This window comes from Durio zibethinus, chromosome 9 (assembly GCF_047325235.1).
Source record: "Durio zibethinus cultivar Kanyao isolate XHJ-2024 chromosome 9, ASM4732523v1, whole genome shotgun sequence".
NCBI lineage: Eukaryota > Viridiplantae > Streptophyta > Magnoliopsida > Malvales > Malvaceae > Durio > Durio zibethinus.
This window is the reverse complement of record NC_143170.1, coordinates 22951402-22972476: the sequence shown is the minus strand read 5'-3', so window position 1 is coordinate 22972476 and position 21075 is coordinate 22951402. Positions and strand designations below refer to the sequence as shown.

The window sequence follows — 21075 nt, the reverse complement described above, 5'->3', positions numbered from 1 at the left end:
GACATTATACAACCTGAAGAAGTGCCTATTATGGCGAAACACTATATTGATTCTAGTAAGGGGAAATATGAATCAGTGGGAAAAAATGAGGTTCTTATTTATAATTAGAAAAAGATTTTAACAGTGGAAAGCAAATCTTTCATCAAACATCTTATTGATGATTATATGAGTTCTAATTCAAGTGGTTCATTGGAATTTAAAAAAATTGAACCAAGAGTTTATCATATTTTTTCAAATAATATGTACACTAGCACGCTTTATGCTAAAGCCAAACAAAGTTTCACCAATAAAAAAGTTAGTGAATGTGCAAGCAATGTGAAAAAGTCTTAGTGAAAGTGTTGAAGTGAGTAGGAAGACAAGCATCTATAAAAAGAGTACTGACAATGATGCTAGTAATAAAAGCAGCTCTAATTGTTTAAGCAATGCCATCTACAAACATCACAAAGCAAATGATATAAAATGGGAAGCAATTCAAGTTATCAGATCTCGAAAAGGAATCTTGAACTTTAAGCACTTTAAGGTGTCGAGGAGATTGGGATACGAGGATATAGGTAGTGCTTATCTATCATAATTGACTTAAATGGTTATGGTGGTGTAGAGATTTTAGTGATTTAAAGTTGTTGTTTGTGAATCGATCTGTGTTTAGAAAGAGAAAATAAATTTTATGAAAAAAATATGAATTTAGATAAAAAATTAAAAAATATATAAAATAATGATTTTAATTAAAAATAATTAAATATCATTTTTAAAATTTTAAAAGACACTTTTATTTTGACTTTAATCACAAAATATATTTATGAAATTAATCGTTAAAAAAAAGTAAAAGACAAGTGAATGAACATAGATATCGCATGAGACACAAAACTAAGACACGAGCGCTTGTACAGAACCGGGGCAAAAGATTTTTGTCTTAAAAAAATGATGTATAAGAAGCCAAATTATAGACACTGCATCCTCAACACGCGGCGAAGCGAACGCTCACGGCCCCGACACTACTCCCTTCCTCCCTCGCACTTTTTTTTTGTTTCCTTTTCTCTCTTACTATGACTACAAGTTAGCTTATATATAGGAACATAAAAGAAAAAAATATCTTTTGCTCGTAATTCAGTTATTATTCGTTTCGTTCTTTTGTTTTTGGGCAAACAAAAAAAAAATCCTGTGGGATAGTGGGGGGTTTCATTTAATAAATAAAAAACTAAATTAAGTAGATTGCAAAGTTGTCCAGTAGAATTCGATGGAGGTCGATGCGTTTCGTTTTTCTGTCTTTGAAGTGAATGGCGGATGCTGCATTTTGATTTTTCTTTTCTTTTATAAAAGAATATGTATGTATTTTGGTTTTTAGTTAATTTTTAATTATTATTATTGGAGATGCAGAGTGCTTAAGAAAAAAAAAGGATAGTAGAAAATTTCAGGAAAGATTTGTTTTGGAAAGATTTTCGTTTGGGTACATATAAAGGCGAAGATTTTGTATGAAAAAAGCGAATAAACACGGAAAAGCAGAATGTGGGATTTGGCGCCGTCTTCTTCTTCAACCAATCTCCGTCGTTTCCTCCACTGCGTCACTCCCAATCCTCCTTCTTCGTGCCTTCCCAAGGTATCTCTTTCTTTTTTTTTTTTTCCTCCCAATTTATTTCTTAATGTTAAGATTATAATGCATTGGCTGTAGCTTTTGATTTTTGTTGTGTGGTAAGGAAAATTATTCATGAATTATCTCTGCCATTAACAGCAGCTCACGTTTTTATTTTATTTTATTTATTTTTTGGATTATGTATAAGGCTTAAAATTGGAATTTTTATTGAATTATTGAATTATGAAAGGGATGGATGGATACTGGATATGGGGATTGTGGGGCTGACGAGACCCTGTTTTCCATTGGACTCTGTATTCTGAGGCCCACTTTTCTGATAAAATTCAGCCAAATCCTCGAATATTCTTTTCTTATTCTTTTGTGTTTATTATTCAAAGTTGATGAGTTTATTGTTACGTATGCTTATACTATGTGTATGTTTCTAATTTCAATGCAAAAAGGCATCTGCATCTCATTCAAAAACAATACCGGAAGCATTCATACTTTATGTTCACATATTTTGTGATTAAAATCAATGCATCGTATATGGTGATTCTAAATTATTAGCAATAATGGAGCCAGGGTGTGAGGGTAGGCCATGGCTCCCAATGACTTTTCCATATCCTATTTTAGCCCATAGATGTTTTTGTTAAATTTTTTTTCTAATTTTCTTTACTCCCCCCCTTGACTTTTCAGAATTTTATTTAGGCCTACGAAAGTTTTCTTAGTTTTCTTACTTATTTTTACTTGCCCCCTTCATTTTCTCCAATTCTGTATATATTAATCGTTTTTACTCAATTCTTGAATAATTGCTTTTCAGCTTTGAATTCAATGATTTTATGGTAAAGTTTTGCTTTTATGAAATTCATTTGTTCATGTTCTACATTATGCAAAGATTTCCCAAATAAATGTGTACAATACACACTTAACTTTGAAATAATTTCTTGAATTATATTTTTTTGTTTAGAATTAATAAAAAAGACAACATGGACAATGACTTGCTTTGAGTCTATGCTATGCATAAGAAATATGAACCTACTATAATATTCTGAATATTTAATTATGTACAAATAGTTGTGCATATAAATAAATTTCATTATACATAAAATCAACAAAATCAAAAAATTGTAAATTTAGTTATTAGGTTCTAATGATTAAAATTTTTAATCATAGTTTTCTTATAAAGAAATTGAAAAAACAAATTTAAAAGCTTAAATACTAATCTTATACAAAAACTTTGATAAAACTTGGTTTACAACTATTAAAAACAACCAAGTACTGAATGTTTTGTATTTAAATAACAGAATAATATTCATAAAAAAATACAATAATATTTATATTTACAATTTTTTATTGTTGCCCCTTGATTTGGGATTCTTGCTCCATACCTGCTTATTAGGATTAGGAAATGATATAGCATACATGCGTGGTACTTGAAATCACAGGATAGTTGCCTTAAGAAATAAGCCTAAAACTTACTCTTTTTTTTTTTTTTTCAAGCCTAAAACTTAGCTTAATTATTTCATTAAGTCAAAATAGAGAAATGGCTCTCCTTAAGTCTCTAGGTAGTCATATATGGTTACCATATACATACTTTTAACATTGATTAGGAAATCAAAAGCAAAAGGCACATTCTTTGAAAATGGAAAATATCCCTTATTTACCAATTTTTACTACTGTAAGACAAAAGAAAAAAAAACACCAAATTACAAGATTATCCATACAAAAAGGTGGTAAATAAAAGATAATAGCCTTTTATTGGCTGTTTGATAAATGTGCAAAGAAAAAAGACTTTTGCTATGATTTGGATGTTCTATACGTATACTGTTTGTTTGACTGCATTACTTCTGACCACTTGTTGTACAAGTTTTCCTTGTTTGAAAGCAGGAAAACTCAAACAAGGAAAACTGCAAAAATCTCTTTTAATTTTGTTTCCTTTTTATTTTCTTTTTCCTATCATTGCAAAATTTGGTGAAAGATGGATGATAGCTTTTAGGATGTTTCTTGGACTTGAAGGCAACCAATAACTACAGCAATGGTTTCATTTTCTGGGCACAATGGCATATGGCTGGAACCCTTAAGATCTGTACCCCAACCTAACCCACCCTTGCCACACGAGCTCGGCCCAAGTGGCATTTAAAGCAATGATTTACATTGTAATTTTTGCTTCATTTTCTTCTAAATACTTTCTTTTTTTTAATTTGTCAAGGTCAGAGACTTATTTGTTTTAATATTGTTTGGTATACGAATTTCAGACTTTTTATTCTTTATAATATCATTTTTAAGTTTATTAGTTGGTTTCTTTGTCTATTAATGTTAAGATGCATGTGCCCGCTCCCTTCAATTAATTATATCTTTTCAATGAACTTAAGATTTGAGAAACTCATTTCTGTCTGGTTTTATATTCAATTTAGTTCTGTTTGATTTTGGATTTCGGTATATGGAAAGGCAATCATTTAATTTCTAATAATTTCCATGTATGAGGCTTTCCAAAATATACACATAGTAATCAATGCAAAAGTTGATAGATAAGATATAGTAGTCTTTTAGAATAATGGTCAGTTTTAGGAACAATATATTTTTATTTTCCGTTAGCTCAAGGAGAGGTGCTAATTTTTTTGCTTTAGCAACTTTTTTTACAATGTAGTTGAAGTTGTTTTATGAGGCTTATATATGTACTTCAAATGTTGGATATGGTTACAATCTATTTCTTTATAATTAAACATCATTTGTATAACATCCTGTTAAATGAGTTGCACATGTGGTAAGGAAGTTGTGATGGATTAACAGTTTGAAGTGGTTCCTGCCATGATTCAATGGCAGCCTTTACATTTTTGTACTGTACTAACTTATTGTTAAGACAAATTTATTAGTTGGGTCTTTATCATGTGGTGAAGCTTTTAAGTTTTGTGGATTCTCTAAACTAGGTACTGAACAAGAGGCTTAGATTTAAATCTTGGTATCCATGTTAATAAATAAAAGCTGTGACATAGTTTGGAAAGCAATGGAACTGATTGTGAAACCAAACTAGAGAACTTGCGCATGCATATATGATTGTAGTTAGACTTTTACCAGTTTGGATGCAAACCTATCTGCTTAAAGTTTTAAATTAGATTGGTTCTCTAACACATGTATAATGCTTCTCCATTTTTGAAGATATCTGTCGCCCTCCTTTTGAGGGTAAATATAGGAACTGGTTTTACTATATTGGTCACATGTGACAGTCAATTCCCTTTTTGCTCTTTTGTTCAATCCAGGGAATTTTCAATTTGTTTGTAAGCAATTATTGTCTAATTATCTTTCTCTATTTATTCATTTACTTGCGTCAATTTTGTTTTTCAGAGCTGTATTGGTGATCTGAACAGTCTATGGCAACCTGCTGATAAGGACAATATTGAATACTATTCATTGGCAGATCTCTGGAATTGCTATGAAGAATGGAGTGCATATGGTGTTGCGACCCAAGTGGTAAAGGGCTCTGGTGAGAGCATTACTCAATACTTTGCCCCTTACCTGTCCGGGATTCAGATTTATACAGACAAATGCGCACCAGTTTCCAGGTTTTGAATAATTCCTTACTTTGTTTTCTGTGTCAAAGAATGTCACCTATTATTTGTTGCCTATGTTTAATGGCAACGAAGTAGACTAATCCACTTTCTTTGTAGAAGCCAGAAGGAAGATAGTGATGTACTAGAAGTTGAAAGTGATTCTTGGAGTGATGACAGTGGGAGTGATAAGCTGTCTAGGTCTCTTACCAACAACTCCAGCAGGACATGGGATGCTATTTCTGAGGATTCAAATTTTGATCAGGATAGTTCTTTGTCAATGCGGGATAAGCTGGGTTACCTTTATTTAGAGTACTTAGAGAGATCCTCTCCTTACTTTAGGGTTCCACTTATGGATAAAGTAAGTTTTTTCCATCTGTTACTATATATGACTTTAGAACTTATGGGTATCTTTATTATGTCAGAATAAAGTCAGATGTCACAACCAAAAACAAAAGTGAATTAAGTTTATTATTCCTTCATTTGCTTTTCAGTATATTTATGACCATATGATAGGTGCATGCATCCCACGATTAAATGAACTGGGTTGAGTCCTCTGTTACCCACAAATTTTTCTTTATCAAAAAAGTAACTATTCTGATTGTTTGATCAGATAACTGAATTAGCTCGGAGCCATCCTGGACTAATGACACTAAAGAGTCTTGATCTTTCACCAGCAAGTTGGATGGCTGTAGCTTGGTAAGCTTTTTGCATTTCATGTTAGAGGTTTTCTTTGTTATAGTATCTACTCATTACCTATCATAAATGAATTATCCAATTTAAGCCACGGCAAAACATTATTGACTCACTTAGGTCTGCATCTATCCGGCTGTGGCTGCTTGTATACATATGTACAATTCTACCTACATAGACATCTAAGCCCTTGCGTGCTGTTTGATATGTATCTGACACATCTAGACATCAAAAACACTAAAAAGAAATCAGACATGGTCAAAACACAATTAAGATACATCAAGACATGGCTGTACGCTAGGTGAAGGTTTTTTTTTTTTTTTTTTGTCATTTCCCTCTCAAATCTAGAATCAACCATAAGCAAAATCCCAAATCCAAAGGAAGTCAAGCTACAAATCCAAAATTGAAGAGAAGATAATAAAGAGAGCTGAAAATTGCTGGAAATCCAAAAAGAAAGAGAAGATGACAGAGAGAACACAACAAGAGAGTTAAATGATGATTTTAACTTATATCAAATATTCTTATATAATAATATAAAATAAATAAGAAAAGAGAAGAGATAGGTAGATGACTTAGGGTGTTGGTGGACTGACGAGAGAAAGAAGGTGGATGGGCCAGTCAAAGAGACCAAATATAAAAGGAGTTCACCAAGCAATAATTTAGAGCTTTTAAAGTTAGAGTTAAATGATGATTGAGTGCCTTTGAGGCTTTGAGTTTGAGCTATTTGGGCCCTAATAGGTTTTTAAAGGTTCAGGTTTTAAAACTCAAAAACTGATTTTAAAAAATTGGAAAACCTATTTGTATATTAATATTTGATTGAAAGGTATAAATTTTACATTTTTATTGTATATTATTATATAAAAAACATTTTTATTGTTGTGTCTTGTTGAACCAGTTTCATAATTGTTTTAGAATTGTGATGTTACAGAGTTTGTCGTGTCATACCCCTATTATGAGTCTGTGCCCGTACTTCCAAGATAGACAAGTAAATCAGAATAATATGATGGCAGGCCACTTCCCTTTACCTGAAAATAGTAGGATTCAAGGAAACAATACTATATGCAGATTTCTAAAATAAATTAGAAAAAAAAAAACAAATCTTGAGATTGTAAATGAATGGAACAGAATATACCAAAAAACATAATGCTATGAGATTTTTCTTTTTGTGTGTATGAATGGAACAGATTTTATTTGTTTCCTTTTTGGGTAAAAATTGGATTACTTTGTTTTTTTTGAGGAGAGAGAAACTTAAGCCCTAGAAAAAGGGTATAGACAGATGTTGAATGAGAAAGTAGGTAACTTAACATTTCTTTCTTTATTTGCTGATAATCTAGGGGTTACTTTCCCTAGAACTTTTAGTTGTAACTCGAAATCTTTTAGTTCTTAGTTTAATTTGTATCCATTTGTCATCAACATAAAAGAAAAAACTTTAAAAGGTTGAATGCATAACAAAGGTTATAAATGGATGTACAATTTTTTCTTTTACATGTGTGTGTAGTAGTCGGGCAGCTTGAGTTGGTTTAGGGTCAAGTCATTTTGAGTCATTGGTCTTATAGGGTCATATATATGGTTTTAGGTTGCTCAATTATAGAGTTATTTCAGTTCATTTTCAGTCAAATCAAGTAGTGTTCTAGTTTCCTCACAAGTAGGGTTATTTTGAATCAATGGGCATTTTGCGTCATCTTGAGATGTTTTTTAGTAATTTATATAAAAATTATATTATATATATATATATATATATAATGGCATTGTTTACATAAAAGAACTTACATTTAATGATAAATAAATTCTCAAATAAATTTTATGCTATAAAAATTAATCTGAAAATTATGTTAGTTACTCAAATAATGAGTTGAAACTAAAACAAACATAAAAAACTGTACAAGTATCTTAACTTACACGAAGTTCAATCACTATCATTGTTTCTCTCTTTCATGGGATTTTAATACAATTATTTCTTAAATAATTAAATCCATTTGGACCCATATACATCTTAAAATTTTAATTTTTTATGTGTTTGCATTTATATTTAATTGTTTTTACTTTTTAAATTTGGGTTGTGCACCATTCAAGTAAATTGGATTAACCCAGGTTTCTAATCAATTTGAGGATTGGAGTTACAACAAATGTCTAGTCATTTCAGGTTTCGGGTTACTTTAAGTCAAGTTAGATATCAAGTTACTTTACTTTCAGGATTTTTTGGGATTGGGTTGTCTTAATCTGGGTCCATTCAAGTTCGGTTTAAGCTATTTTACTATGTTGTTGGGTTATAGTTGATTTCTATTTCGGGTGGGTTGAGTTAGGTTCTTTGGGTCAGATTTTACCCCCCCCCCCCCCCCCCCCACACACACACATGCACACATGTTTTTCTGTTTTTTAGGTGTAAGTTATGATCATCATGGTATTTTGTTGTTAGCAGGTATCCTATCTATCATATTCCCTTTCAGAGAAACAAGAAGGACTTGGCAGCTTGCTTCCTAACGTATCACACACTATCCTTGTCTTTCCAAGGTGTCATTCTCTCTAACCTCAGTCTTTATGAACTTCATGCAGAGTTATGTAGCATTTTGATCTAGAATGTGTATGTTAGTTTTTAATTTAGCATATTGTTCTCCATTGTCAACATTTTTGTTTTATGTCATCTACACTTTTACAGTTCTAGAGTGCATTGAATGAGTCAAACCTATCGGTTTAGATTTTGATTGGTAAATTAAATAGTTTATACTTCTTATTTGTCAAGACGCCGAATAACTTGATGGATGATTTCTTTCTCAGTTCAATGAGCAATGTATACTGTTCAATATCATAGACGAACTGCTAAATAGGTAGAAAGTCATAGAAACTTAGGAGTCACTTTGATAGGTTTAGCCATTTTGGTCCATTTAATCCTATGAGAGTTCTTTGGCATGTGATATAATTGTGGGACATAAATTTGATTTGACTTGTCCTGCATTTGGCACCACACAGGGCTGTTTTTGACAAATCTCAATGTTAATTTAAATCGCAATAAGTTCTATTTCCCTTCACAACCTGCATGACACCTATACATTTGCTAGTGCATAGGCATGCCAATTATCATTTTGACCAAACACAGCCATTTCTTTTCCAAAATTTTCTAGATATGAACTCTATCCGCATTTCTATTCCTTTTAGTTCTCTCTCCTCTTTTCTTATAAATAGTGATTTGAATGTATCTGATTATTTGATCTCTCCCTATGCCAAAGTGTAGTCCTGGATGTACATAATATAGTGTCATTTCTGATTGATTTATCATATCGTGTTTGCAACACCATTTGCACCATAGAGAAAGTTTCAGAGTGATTCTCCTAAAAATTAGCAAGTATATATAAATGACCTCAAATAAAGTAGGCATTTGCCTTTATTACCAGTCCAACATTGAAAATTAAACCAGCATAATCATTTAACTACTATCTGGCAGTTGCTAAATTTATCATTCTCACCATATTTCCAGTGCATTGGCAAACACAAATTACCATTCTATTAGAAACAACCATTTTCCAAAAATTTTCTCTACACTTGCTTGTTCCACTTTTTTCTTACATCAATACATCTGGTTCTATCCTCTTTTTTTATTTATGGATAGTGATTAGCAAAAATATCTAATTGTTGATCTCTCCCTTTGCCAAACGTAATGCTGGATTTACATATTTCTAATGTCATTTCTCATTGATTAATGGTATCATGTGGAGTTTCAAAGCAATTCTCCTAGATACTGTCAAGGTATATATAAATTACCTCAATAAAGTTTACTTTATTACCAGTCCAACATTGTAAAATGACCACCCGAATAATCTTTTAACTACCAACTGCTAATTGCTACCTACCCCTTAACATGCCAATTTTAAAACCAAAAACTATTGAACAGTAAATTGTAAAATCTCTCAAGTTTCCTTTGATGTTATGCATTTTCATTTATTTCATCTTGTATGACAAATGAAAATGTTAAAATCTCATCATACGCATATGTATGGTGTTGGGAGGAACAGGCTAGCAGTCAACCAAGTCAAAAGCTGAAAATATTAGGTTTAGGACTACATTTGAACCCAAAATCTTAAACTATTGGCTAATGAGTGCATCCAACGTTGAGTTCTTTACAGTCCTAGTTTTCTTTCAAACTGGGATTTCAAGATTCTCTCATTCACTGCATAAAGATAGGTCTAATAAAACCTTAAGGTGGTTTTTGTAATATGTTCACTATTAAAAGATTGGTAAGTTATAGCTAATATTAAAAAACTGCTCACATCAGGAGTAATTAATTCCAAATATGAAAGGGGAGCTTTCTTTATATTTACTTCGAACCAAGTCCATTGCATATTTATGCAGTTCCTGTTTAAATGTAGGAAAGTTATGCTTTTGCTAGCTACCGTTTTGTTAACACTCTTTAACGTAGTTATCTCCTCCCTTTTCAACTGCACAACAAAAAGATATAAAAAAAAAAAAAAAGAAAAAGAAAAAGAAATGAAGCATCTTCATTTTGGTATTTCTAGGTACTACTTACAGACTGATGCTACTTCTATTCATGTTCTTACATATTCATTCTATATTCTTAGTTCTATTATTCAATCATTAGTGCAGCATTCTAGTTCTGTAATCTTTTGATTGAAACCTGCCATCTAAAATTCTGTGATGTTTATGGCATAAATCTGCAGATACTGAAGTTGAGTACGATGAGAACAACTCATGGAAAGAGACTTGCTATACTAAAGGCAAACAAAAAGAAGGCAGCAGTAGCATGATTCCCCTTTCTCCTTTTGGCCTTGCTACTTATAAGATGCAAGGGAATCTTTGGGTAAAACCAGATACATGTGACCCTGAAAGGATGATGAATCTGTATGGTGCTGCAGATTCATGGTTGAAGCAGCTTAATGTCCACCATCATGACTTTAACTTTTTCAGTTTCCACTCTAAAATGTATATTGGTGAGTGTTTATGACTTTTTCGTTTGGGCCTCTTGCATCTTCTGGCAACCACCATCAGAAATTCCCCCTGCTGCAGCTTGGAAGAATATTTAGAAGCTTTGAGCTTTGATGCAATTGTGGTACTGTTGTCTTTTGGATAAGCATGAAGTCATGATGTGTAATATTGTTCAAAGAAATTGCTTGACCAATGGGGCTCCTTCTTGGGGATTTTTGTGGATGGAGTTGTTTTCTTCTTTCTTTTTTAAGTTATTTTTTCTTGTTAGGGACTTAAGGCAGAGAAGTTGGAAATGCAAAGATATGATCAGCATATTTTCCAAAATTTTAAGGCTTTTTGTTTAATTGTGGGTTGGTGACTTTATTAGGGATGGCTTTGTCTGCTAATTGTTTTAATTAAAAAAAAAATGCTATATCAGTTAATTAGCTTCCTTTGATAGGAAGGAAAATTTTTAATCTAGTAACATGTATTTTTTCGTAGTTCAGTATTTAGATAAAACCGTAGTGTTGTTAATTTTAGTGGCTTGAATCAATTTTATGCGTTGGTAATTACATTTAAACATAAACAACTCTACTGGTTTGAATAAACTTGTGTATCTCAATGCTAGATTTGATTCTTTCAATTCTAAAATGATGAGATATATTTTAAAAGAGTTTGGTGTTGATTGCATTTAAACAGAAATTAAAGCAATATGGTGATTGTCAAATAATATCATGCAATTTGTTTCCATAAGATTTAGACTTCCGTTGAGAATTGGAACGGTAACAGAAGGAATAATAGTCAGCTAAAAAAGAATGAGGTATTATTAGATATCATTTTTAAGATAACTGTCGTAATTTAATCATCAATATAATTTTATAATCATTAATTCTAATGATTTAAAAAAATATATTATATTTGGTATTATTAAAAATAAAAAAATATTTTATTTTAAAGTATTAAAATAATTATGGATATTATAATAATTATAAAAGCTAAATGATTTGTCGTTTAAAAAATAATAATAATTTGTAAAATATTAATAATATTTTATGTATTTTACAATAAAACACAATTAAATTATAAATTAACAAACCTAATTATTAATTGGTAAATTAATTTTTGTAGTATAAATTATGTAAAAAATATTTGAATTAGAAAATAAAACTAATCTATTAAAATCATTATATATATATATATATATATCATGTATAAAATTTAAAACATCAAAAGAAAGTCTACAAATTATTTTTGAATTTATTACAATGAATATTAGTTTAAAAATATAAAAAATTATTAGAAAATAATTACAATTTTGAAAGGAAATAAATTTTTAATTCAAATATTATATGACTTTATTAATTATTATTTAATATATCTATTTACTATGGTGATAAAATTTTTTTTCACTTTTTTAGATGAAAATTGAATTACTTTTCAAGATAATGATATGATTACTCTCAATGATTTAAAATCACTGCCATGTAAGATTACTGAGTAGATATCTCATTTTATCTAAAAATTTTTCTAACATCAATGAATTATGATACTAGGTTTCAAAAATATTCAATTAGGTTTTAATTCTAAAATTGGACTTTAAACTCATAATTGAAGGTCAAAAAGTTTTATTTATTTATTTGTTCATTTTTATCTATTTATTATTTATTAGAAAAAACCAAACATAAATGTTGATTTTTTAAAGATCATGATTGAAATTTAAAAGTTGAGTTTGACTTTGATAATTTTTGAGAATTAAGTTTCCATAAGAAAGAAAATTTATCAAATCTTTACAGATTTAGTTGATATTAAGATTTTCCAAGTTGAATGGGGACCTTGATCCTTATTAAAAAAAAAAAAACCTGAAATACATAGTAATAATCAATAAGTAAAAAGTAAGAAGCAATAATTAGCAAGCAATAAAGCAATATACAACAATAACAACAAATTAAGTATCCCATAACTCTTAGGTCGATTAGATGAAAGGCAAAAAGAAAAGAATCATATTAGGTTGTAGTTTTAAATCTTTTTGTATCATTCATTTCTATTAACAAGAACCCTTTCATCTATTTCCTTAACATTATATTATTTTTTATTACTTGTATCCACATTTTTTGTAGTCTACCTCTATAAGTTTTGTTATCTCCTAAATCTAGAAACTCATTTCTCCTAATTGGAGCACGGATAGACCAATGTTTTACATGTCCAAACCATCTCAAATGACCCTCTCTCATTTTTTCTTCAATTTGAACTAACCTTAAATTTTTTTTGAATCTTTTTATTTCTGTTGTCTCTTCTAGTCTTACCATACATCCATGTAAGCATTCTCATCTTAGCTAATTCATTTTCTTCTCATGTTGTTTTTTTACAATCCAACACTTCGTTTCATATAGCAATGTAGGCTTACAGTTGTTTTATACAACTTTGCCTTTACCTTTAATTTTAAAGGCATGTTGCAATCATATAACAAACTTGACGCATTTTGATACCTCAGCCATCTTGCTTCAATCTTATGATTTACATTCCTTTCTATGTCAATATCGCTTTGAATAATTGATCTTGAATATTGAAAATGACTACTCTTTGGTACTACCTCACTATCCAACTTAATCACACTAGCATTCGCTTCCCTATGATTCTTAAATTTACAAGCAATCAAGCAATATACAAAGAGAAAATTACATAGCTATCAACAACCAACATTAAGCAAAAGTAGTGTAACACCTAATTTTGTCCTGACAAAATTCAACCACTTATGAAGCTTTTAAAGTCTAACCTATTTCAAATCCAACACTTTTTTAATTTTAACAAGTCTCTAAAATAAAAATTTGAACCAATTTGATCTATACTCCCTAAGGTCAAATCTAGTCAAACCTAGTTAAACAAAATCAAATCAGTTAAATTGAATGGAACTCCTTTAATTTTCACAAGTCTCTAAAATCAAAATTTGGACCAATTTGATTCATACAATCTAAGGTCAAACCTAATCAAACCTGATAAAAAAAATCAAAATCAGTTAAATCAGATGAAACTTAAGATAATTTTCAAAATTCACAACCACATTGGAACCAATACGGCTTGGAATTGAGATTTGTGGTTTTAAAACAATGATAAAACCATATTGCACTTTAGGAAAGGTAAAATTACCGAAATGCTTTTTAGGGATATTTTCGTGATTTGACCTTTTTGAAGTTGAATTTTTGTGAAAACTTTCATATCATAATTATATATGATTTAATGATTTTTAATGCATTAAAAACCTTTATCACATTTTGGGAGGAGTGAAATTACAAAAATATGATATTTTTGTAATTTCACTTTTCTAAGGTCAAAATTTTGTGAAAAGTTTCAGATCATGATTTAATATTATTTGATGATTTTTGGAATATTGAAAACCTTGATCGCACATCAAAATGTGTAAAATTATGAAACTACCCCTTAGGGTAGTTTCGTAAATTAACCTTCTCGAACTTTGTTTTTTGCAAAAGTTTTAGATCATATTTTTAAATTATTTAATAATTTTTAGTGCAATAAAAACCTTGGTTGCACCTCAGGAGGTAAAAAATTACCAAAATATCACTTAAGGATAAATTTGTAATTTGGCCTTCCCGAAGTCAAATTTTTATGAAAATTTTCAAATCTTAATTTCATATTATTTAAAGATTTTTGGTGTTTTAAAATTGCAAAAATGACGAAGGCAACATTGTTTTCCAAGAATATGGCTTAGAAACTGAAAACTTTCTAATAGGAGTAAATTGGTCATTTCACATAGTTCTAGCAACATTAAAAATCAAACTTTTGGCAGTGAGAATTCTCAACCATAGGATGATCTTGAAGGGCTGGATCCAATGGTGAAAGTGGCTCGTTGCAAAGAAAATGAGGGAGAAATATTAACCATTAGATAAAGTTTTGATCTCGGGCTATTAGTCATTTACATGGGATATTTCTTCCCCCATTTACAAGGCTGAAGGGATAGGTTAGAGATGGAAGATCTAGAAGAACATGGAAAAAAATTGAAGAAAGCTTAGAGAAGGTATAATTCCTAGTTTCCTTTCTTGCATTTCATTGTATTTCTTCACATTTTCATAACATTTTCATTTTGGTTTTCCTATTTTTTTTTATATTCTTGAAAAAATTTATAGTTTTTTTTTTATCTCTTTTAATCTAATTTTGGTTCAACAATTCATCCAACTAAAAAAATAGTTTGCATTGAACTCAATAGGATCAAGTAATAAAGAACACAAAATCCATGATTTGGCTTTTTGAGGTTTAACCAATATTGCTTTTTCCATGGTCGAACCTTCTTTGGTCCATTTCTAGTGGTTTTCTTGATTCCAAGTAATGTATATGATGATTAGCTTGTTAGTTTATTGTTATTTATGTGAGTTTTAGTTAGTTTGTGATGTATGTTTGGTTTTTGGTTAATGTTCTTGTTTTATGGCTTTCTCACTATTTTAGTTGGTTACATGTTTGATGAAATTCCTCTTAGGATTAAAATGCCTTTACATGATGAATGCCTTAAAGTTTAATGCATGTTTGGGTTAAATGGAATGAAAATATGATTGTGGGAGACCATGGGAGCATTTGACCAAGCCTTCCATCCTTGAGCCGAATCTCTCTTTTGCTTCATGGCAAAATCTTAGCATATTCATCACTAGTTGCTTGTGTGCTTGCATGATTCTTTAAGTTTTTAATGTGTTTGATTAAGTTTCCCATGAATAAAATGTTAATTTAGTAGATTGTTTAATGATTTTGGTGTTTATTTGCTTGAATTTCAAAAGAAAATTGGTGGAACAAGTCTTGAAAGTTAAAAAAAAATTTTGTGTTTGATCTATTTATATCATGTTTTTACATACACATTTAGTTTGTAACATAGTTTTTTAAATGCCTAGATTTGTAATTAATTTGTTTCTTAGTCATGCATTTTTCATGTATCAATATTTATAGTTTTACCAGAGGCATTTTCATTATTTGTCACATGCATCAATATTTATATTCTTACTAAAGGCATTTTTGTTATTTATTTCTATCACATACATTTCCAACGAAACCCCAAATTCCAAACCCTATACCACCCATGAAACCCTAAACCACCTTTTAAGCCACCCTAAACCTTAAAACCTAACCCTAAACCACCCTTAAAACCCTAAATGAACCAAGAAATCCTAAACCACCCTACAAACTCTAAACCACTCCTGAAACCTTAAATCACCCATGAAGCCCTAAGCCACCCTAAACCCTAAAACCTAACCTAAACCAAAACTTAAACCCCAAATCAACCATAAACTTTAACCTAAACCCTAAACCTAAAACTTGAACCCTATCCTAGACCCTAAACTTACCCTAAACCAAGCTCAAGCCAACTCTTTATCCTATTCATTCATTTGCATTTCATTTTACTTGGTTACATGCATTCTTAAATTATCATGCATTCATACTTTGTTATTCATATTTAATCATCATACATCTTGATTATTACTATGTTCATGCATACATGCATTGGTTTCATAAGTTTCTTCAAAGGAAAATGTTTTAAAATAGAATGATATCTTAAATAAATATGGCTTTTGAGATTTGGCCTAACTATATGGGGCTTTTAATGACTATTATTTATATGGGGTATTATCACGGTTTTATGGGACAAATTGAAAATCCCTACATTATAAATATTTTTGAAGCTCTACTTAAATATAGAAGAGTGGAAAAGATATGTCAATATTTAGGAAATTTTCATTTTGATCCAAAAAAAATGTTTTGCTTTCAAAGAAAAACAATTAAAAATGTTTTTCTTTTTAAAAAGAAAGAAAAGATTTATTTTAAAAAAGAAAAAGGAATTAATCTTTAATACTAGAATAGGACCATGCTTATCAAAGTTTAAGGAAAACATGCAGTTAATTACAATTGTTTTCGATAGGCATTGTGGGGGTGCTAATCCTTCCCCATGTATAACCAACTCTCGGATCCTAAATTTGATTTTACAGACCTTAAATTATTATTTTTATAAACCTTTAAATCTTTTAAATATTTTATTAAAAAGGACAATATTTTTGGGTGGCCATTCACACACTAAAAAATATTAGTGGCAACTTCTTATTTTATTTTTATCGAAAAATGCTTTTTAGCCCCCCATTTTCTAAATTCTTTATTATATAGTGTTTGGGTTCTTTTCGATCCTGAAATATCATGACAGCTTGACAACTCCACTAGGGACACATTTTTAAAGAGTCAGATCAAAAATTGATTGCATGTTATCTTAAATTTTTGTTTAATAGTCCTAATTAGTGTTTAATCTTAATTTTTTTATTTTAATTTTCTTGTTTTTTGAAAAAGTGATCAAATTGACAAAAAAATAAAAAAATTGAAAATTTTTTTTATTTTAATTTCTTTATTTCCAAAGAATTAAAAAAATGTGTGTGTGTTTTACATTTCATGCATATTTAAATCATGTCATTTATTTTAAATTGTTGTTATTTATTCTATTCTTAATAATTATGGGGCATTTAGGATGAGGGTTTTTACGAAAGTGTGAAAGGTTTGTATGTTCCTTTATACATACTCACATCTACATTGCATGCATAAGCTCTATACTTGGGCTTTAACCTTATTTAGGAAGAAGTAAAGTAGCATGCTTTCATGAGGTATAAACGTCTACAATGGCTATTGAAGTACTTCTATTTAGATTGAACCCATTTCGCTCGTAGCTATAATGGGTGAGGATTAGGGTGACACTCTAATTTGTGATGGACGATAATGTGAGGACCAATTTGATAACCTTTTGATATGTGAACTCCTTACCCAACATGTAATGAACTTTAGAGACCTAGCCTTAGGTAGAGTCGCTCCATTTCCATAGAAAGTACCCTAAATAAGTCACATGAAAGAATTTGATAACCTTTCTCATTTTTGGTTTTCTATTAATTCAATAGTTTGCATTTATTGCTCTTAATAAAGGAAACCTAGGAAATCATTAGAATAACAAAGGAAAACAAAATAGAACACAAAAAAAATCATAAAAAAGGATAAAAGACATTTCTTGTTAGTGTATCTTTTATGCATTACATTCTTTGAGTTTTCTCTATTCTAATTTTTGTATTTTTTTATGTTTTCTTTGGTTGTTTACTTCATGCACCATGTTTAAAATAAAGCATCAGGGATATACATTCTAGGTAATATATCAGTACAAGTTCACATGGCGTCCAAAGAATCTCAAGTAAGGTTTTCAATGAGTAAGTCATTCTGGAAGGTTAGGGATTAGTCAGAAAATAGGTAGCAGATAAAAGGTAGCTATTTGACAGATGAATACATTATAAACTTGTCGGGATTGGTTTATTTGGACTTAAAGAGGAATGATTTAATGAACTTGGAAGGTATTTAGAATTAGTGAGACTAAAAAAGGAAGGCAACCTTCCATATAAATGTGGAGATATTGCCTTTTTGGATTAGTGATACTTAATGATCGGATGCTGAAAGTCACAATGAGGTTTTGGAATTTGGCATACTGGTGCTTCACGTTCAACAAGGAAGACTTGACACCTACTATAGAAGAATATTTTGTTTTGTTGCCCTTAGAGGTCCCTAAGCCTGATAGAGTATACTTGTAAGCACAAAATTGATGGGATAAAGAAAAAGTTAGCAAAAATAATAAGGGTTAAAGTTTAGGTGATTGAAAAAAAGAAAAAGACTGGAAAAGGCTATGTTTGCTTTGGCTATCTACGGTTTGGTGATCTTTTCGAGAGCTTTAGGGTACATAAAGGCCTTCATGGTTGACTTTTTCATTTAGTTGGAACAAAAGATCAACCCCTCACCTATGATTTTGGTAGAAACCATTAAATCTTTGAACCATTGCCAAAGGAAAAGAAAATGAAGGTTGATTAGTTATATTCAATTGTTGTACATATTGGATTTAGAGCCATTTTTGGGGTACCGACTGAGCTTTGTTATTGATCTACAAAAAGTCCTTAGCACCTTTAGCTAAGTTCAATGCAAAAAAGTGGCATGGGAGTCTTTTTAAAGAATAGTGGATGGTATTTTTTCAAAGCTTAGAGAGAGATAGGGTGACTTAGAAAGTGCCATGAATGCCTTGTGTCTTAATTTTGTATAGTTGTAGAGATCAACCTTAGGTTTCATTGCCTGATATTTAAGGGCCCACTAGCTATGCACTATTAATGGTTAGATGATAGTATGGGTCATAACAATTCATTCTGATGACTTAAGGATTGGACTAGATAGAACTTGATTATGGTACAAAAATTTGCATGGCTAGAGTGTGTGTCATTACAAAGGCTTGGAGGCATATGTTTAGATCAGAATTGGGGACATAGATAGATGATATAACTCCAGGATATCTAGTTTTAAGAGCCAAGTGAGTCAATGACTTAGTGCTACCATCGGATTAGGAGACAATACAATTAGTTAACCTATAAGCCAAATTGTTACTGTCAAAATTAGAGATTGTTAGGATGGAATTTGAAGCTGAGATGGAAAAGTGAAGAAAAAGCACTAGAGACTATAAAAAAGATACCCTAACTAAATTATGAAGAGAGCATGCCAAATGATAGGTTAGAAAAAAATAAAAAAGGAGAGAAAGTTGCCTCAGAGTGATCTCAAAGAGTTGTACTGGAAAAAACAAAAGTTAAGAGCTCAGTTAAAGGACAAAGGAAAGGAAAACAAATATCGAGAATAGGTAAAGTAGCTCAAAAAAAAGGTACGATTCTGGAGACACAAGGCTCTGGATAATGAAGATAGGATTACTGTGATAATACAAGAAAAGAAAGATTCACACAAAGCCCTTACAGCAAATAAAAAGGAGTTAAGTGAGACCTAAATAGATATTGTGGAACTAAAAGAGGCATTGAGAAGCAAAAAGAAAAGCCATCTAGACGTTCAAGGGGAAAAAGATGTATTCAACATAGAGATCAAAGCCCTAGAACTACAGTTGCAAGAAAACAAAGATCACATTGCTTTTCTACACAAGAAATGGTAAGAAAATGAGGTTGAATGGAAACAAGTGTGCAACCATGAGATAAAAATAAAAACTAATGGATGGCTAAGGATTAAGGGAGATAAATGTATATTGATGACTTTAGTACTCAAATCTAAAAAATAGTCAGACAGGCTAAGGTGATGATGAAAAAGGAAAAATTCTTGAAGCAAAAAGTTATCCCTACTAGCAATTACACTCAGCTTCTCTTGCACTTTTTGGATAAAGTAAAAGGCAATACAAGCAAGTCCAACACTTTTATGGTTCTAGCTTTAAGAAAATCTATAATGTATAGAACTTGGAAATTTTGGAATGAATGAGAACTTCTTTTGATTTAAATTATTTAAAAATGAATATCCCTATTTATATTTAATAGTATGCTTAAAGGTGCTAACGAAAAAGGATAATGGTTGTAAATAGACTTTTATCAAACTTTTGAAGCAGAAAAAATATCATTAAATTACCTGGCCTAAATATAGAAGGGAATTTAAGCTCTTTTTCAACAATAATAATAAAATATGACTTACATATCATGCATCATTTGTTTGAACATTGTTTTTCATTCCAACTAAGGACAAGAAATGTTAGTTGTAAGTATACTTTTATCCAACCTTCGAAGCAAAAAAATAATCTTAAAAGTCCTATCTAAATATTGGAGGATTTTTAAATATCTCTTAAGGCCAGTAATAAGATTCACATCATACACTTTCTAACTTTTGAGAATTAATAAAAAGTTTAAGGATAGCGCTCTCTAAGAAACAAGATCAGTTGACTCTTTGCACCTACATTACTCGAGCTCATTCAAGAATTATGAAAAATGAAAATGGTAGTCAAATTGATAGAATGGAAAGGGCCCAAAAAAAGATTAGAAAAATAGTTACGAGAATGCAATAGAATATAGATAGATAGTTGGCCAAACTGAAACAAACATTAGTAGGGTTGTCTAAAGGAAAAAGGGTTGTTGAAGCACACGATGCAAAGGAAAAAATGAAAGTAGAAGAATCAGTGTATGCGAGGTTCACATATCCTTATCCCCATGTTACTCTGGCACCACCTACCACTCATCAACAATATGTTGGTACATCTGTAAGGTTATCGCCTATCCAAATAAACATGTCATAATGTCAAGGTTGGGAAACCTATCCATTAGACACAAAAATCATGGAGTCGCCACCAATCCTTTTTACTTAGGTGCCATTGATTACCTATGTGAATCTATCCTTTTAAAGTTGTCCTAACTATAAACTAAAGGTCTTTAAAAGAATAGATTATGGTCTACATCAATTGAACTACGGTTCAGAAGTCGGTTACGTGCAATAAAGGTATTAGCACCCTTTTACGCCAAAAATTAGTACTAAATTAATTATGTGTTATCTTAC

General features: G+C 30.5%; 1 protein-coding gene across 2 annotated transcripts; it reads left to right on the top strand.

The window, feature by feature from the left end:
* The first annotated feature begins 957 nt into the window (after positions 1-957).
* LOC111303343 (uncharacterized) lies at positions 958-11067 on the top strand. Of its 2 annotated transcripts, none has more exons than XM_089765897.1 (6): positions 958-1594; positions 4910-5127; positions 5233-5473; positions 5726-5811; positions 8225-8316; positions 10476-11067. In XM_089765897.1, the coding sequence occupies exons 1-6, from the start codon at positions 1502-1504 to the stop codon at positions 10757-10759; spliced, it is 1014 nt and encodes a 337-aa protein (XP_089622023.1). In that variant the 5' UTR covers positions 958-1501; the 3' UTR covers positions 10760-11067. The 2 variants fall into 2 exon arrangements, with proteins under 2 accessions (XP_089622023.1, XP_089622024.1); XM_089765898.1 differs by lacking the exon at positions 958-1594 and adding an exon at positions 3584-3723 and having other exon boundaries at positions 10476-10907.
* Positions 11068-21075: the final 10008 nt, after the last annotated feature.

What these genes read in the sequence shown, in the direction of transcription:
- LOC111303343 (XM_089765897.1), top strand. Translation starts at nt 1,502, where the DNA reads ATGTGGGATTTGGCGCCGTCTTCTTCTTCAACCAATCTCCGTCGTTTC. An exon ending in AAATGCGCACCAGTTTCCAG is followed by an intron (nt 5,128 to 5,232) that starts GTTTTGAATAAT and finishes CTTTCTTTGTAG; the next exon opens with AAGCCAGAAGGAAGATAGTG. An exon ending in GGGTTCCACTTATGGATAAA is followed by an intron (nt 5,474 to 5,725) that starts GTAAGTTTTTTC and finishes TTGTTTGATCAG; the next exon opens with ATAACTGAATTAGCTCGGAG.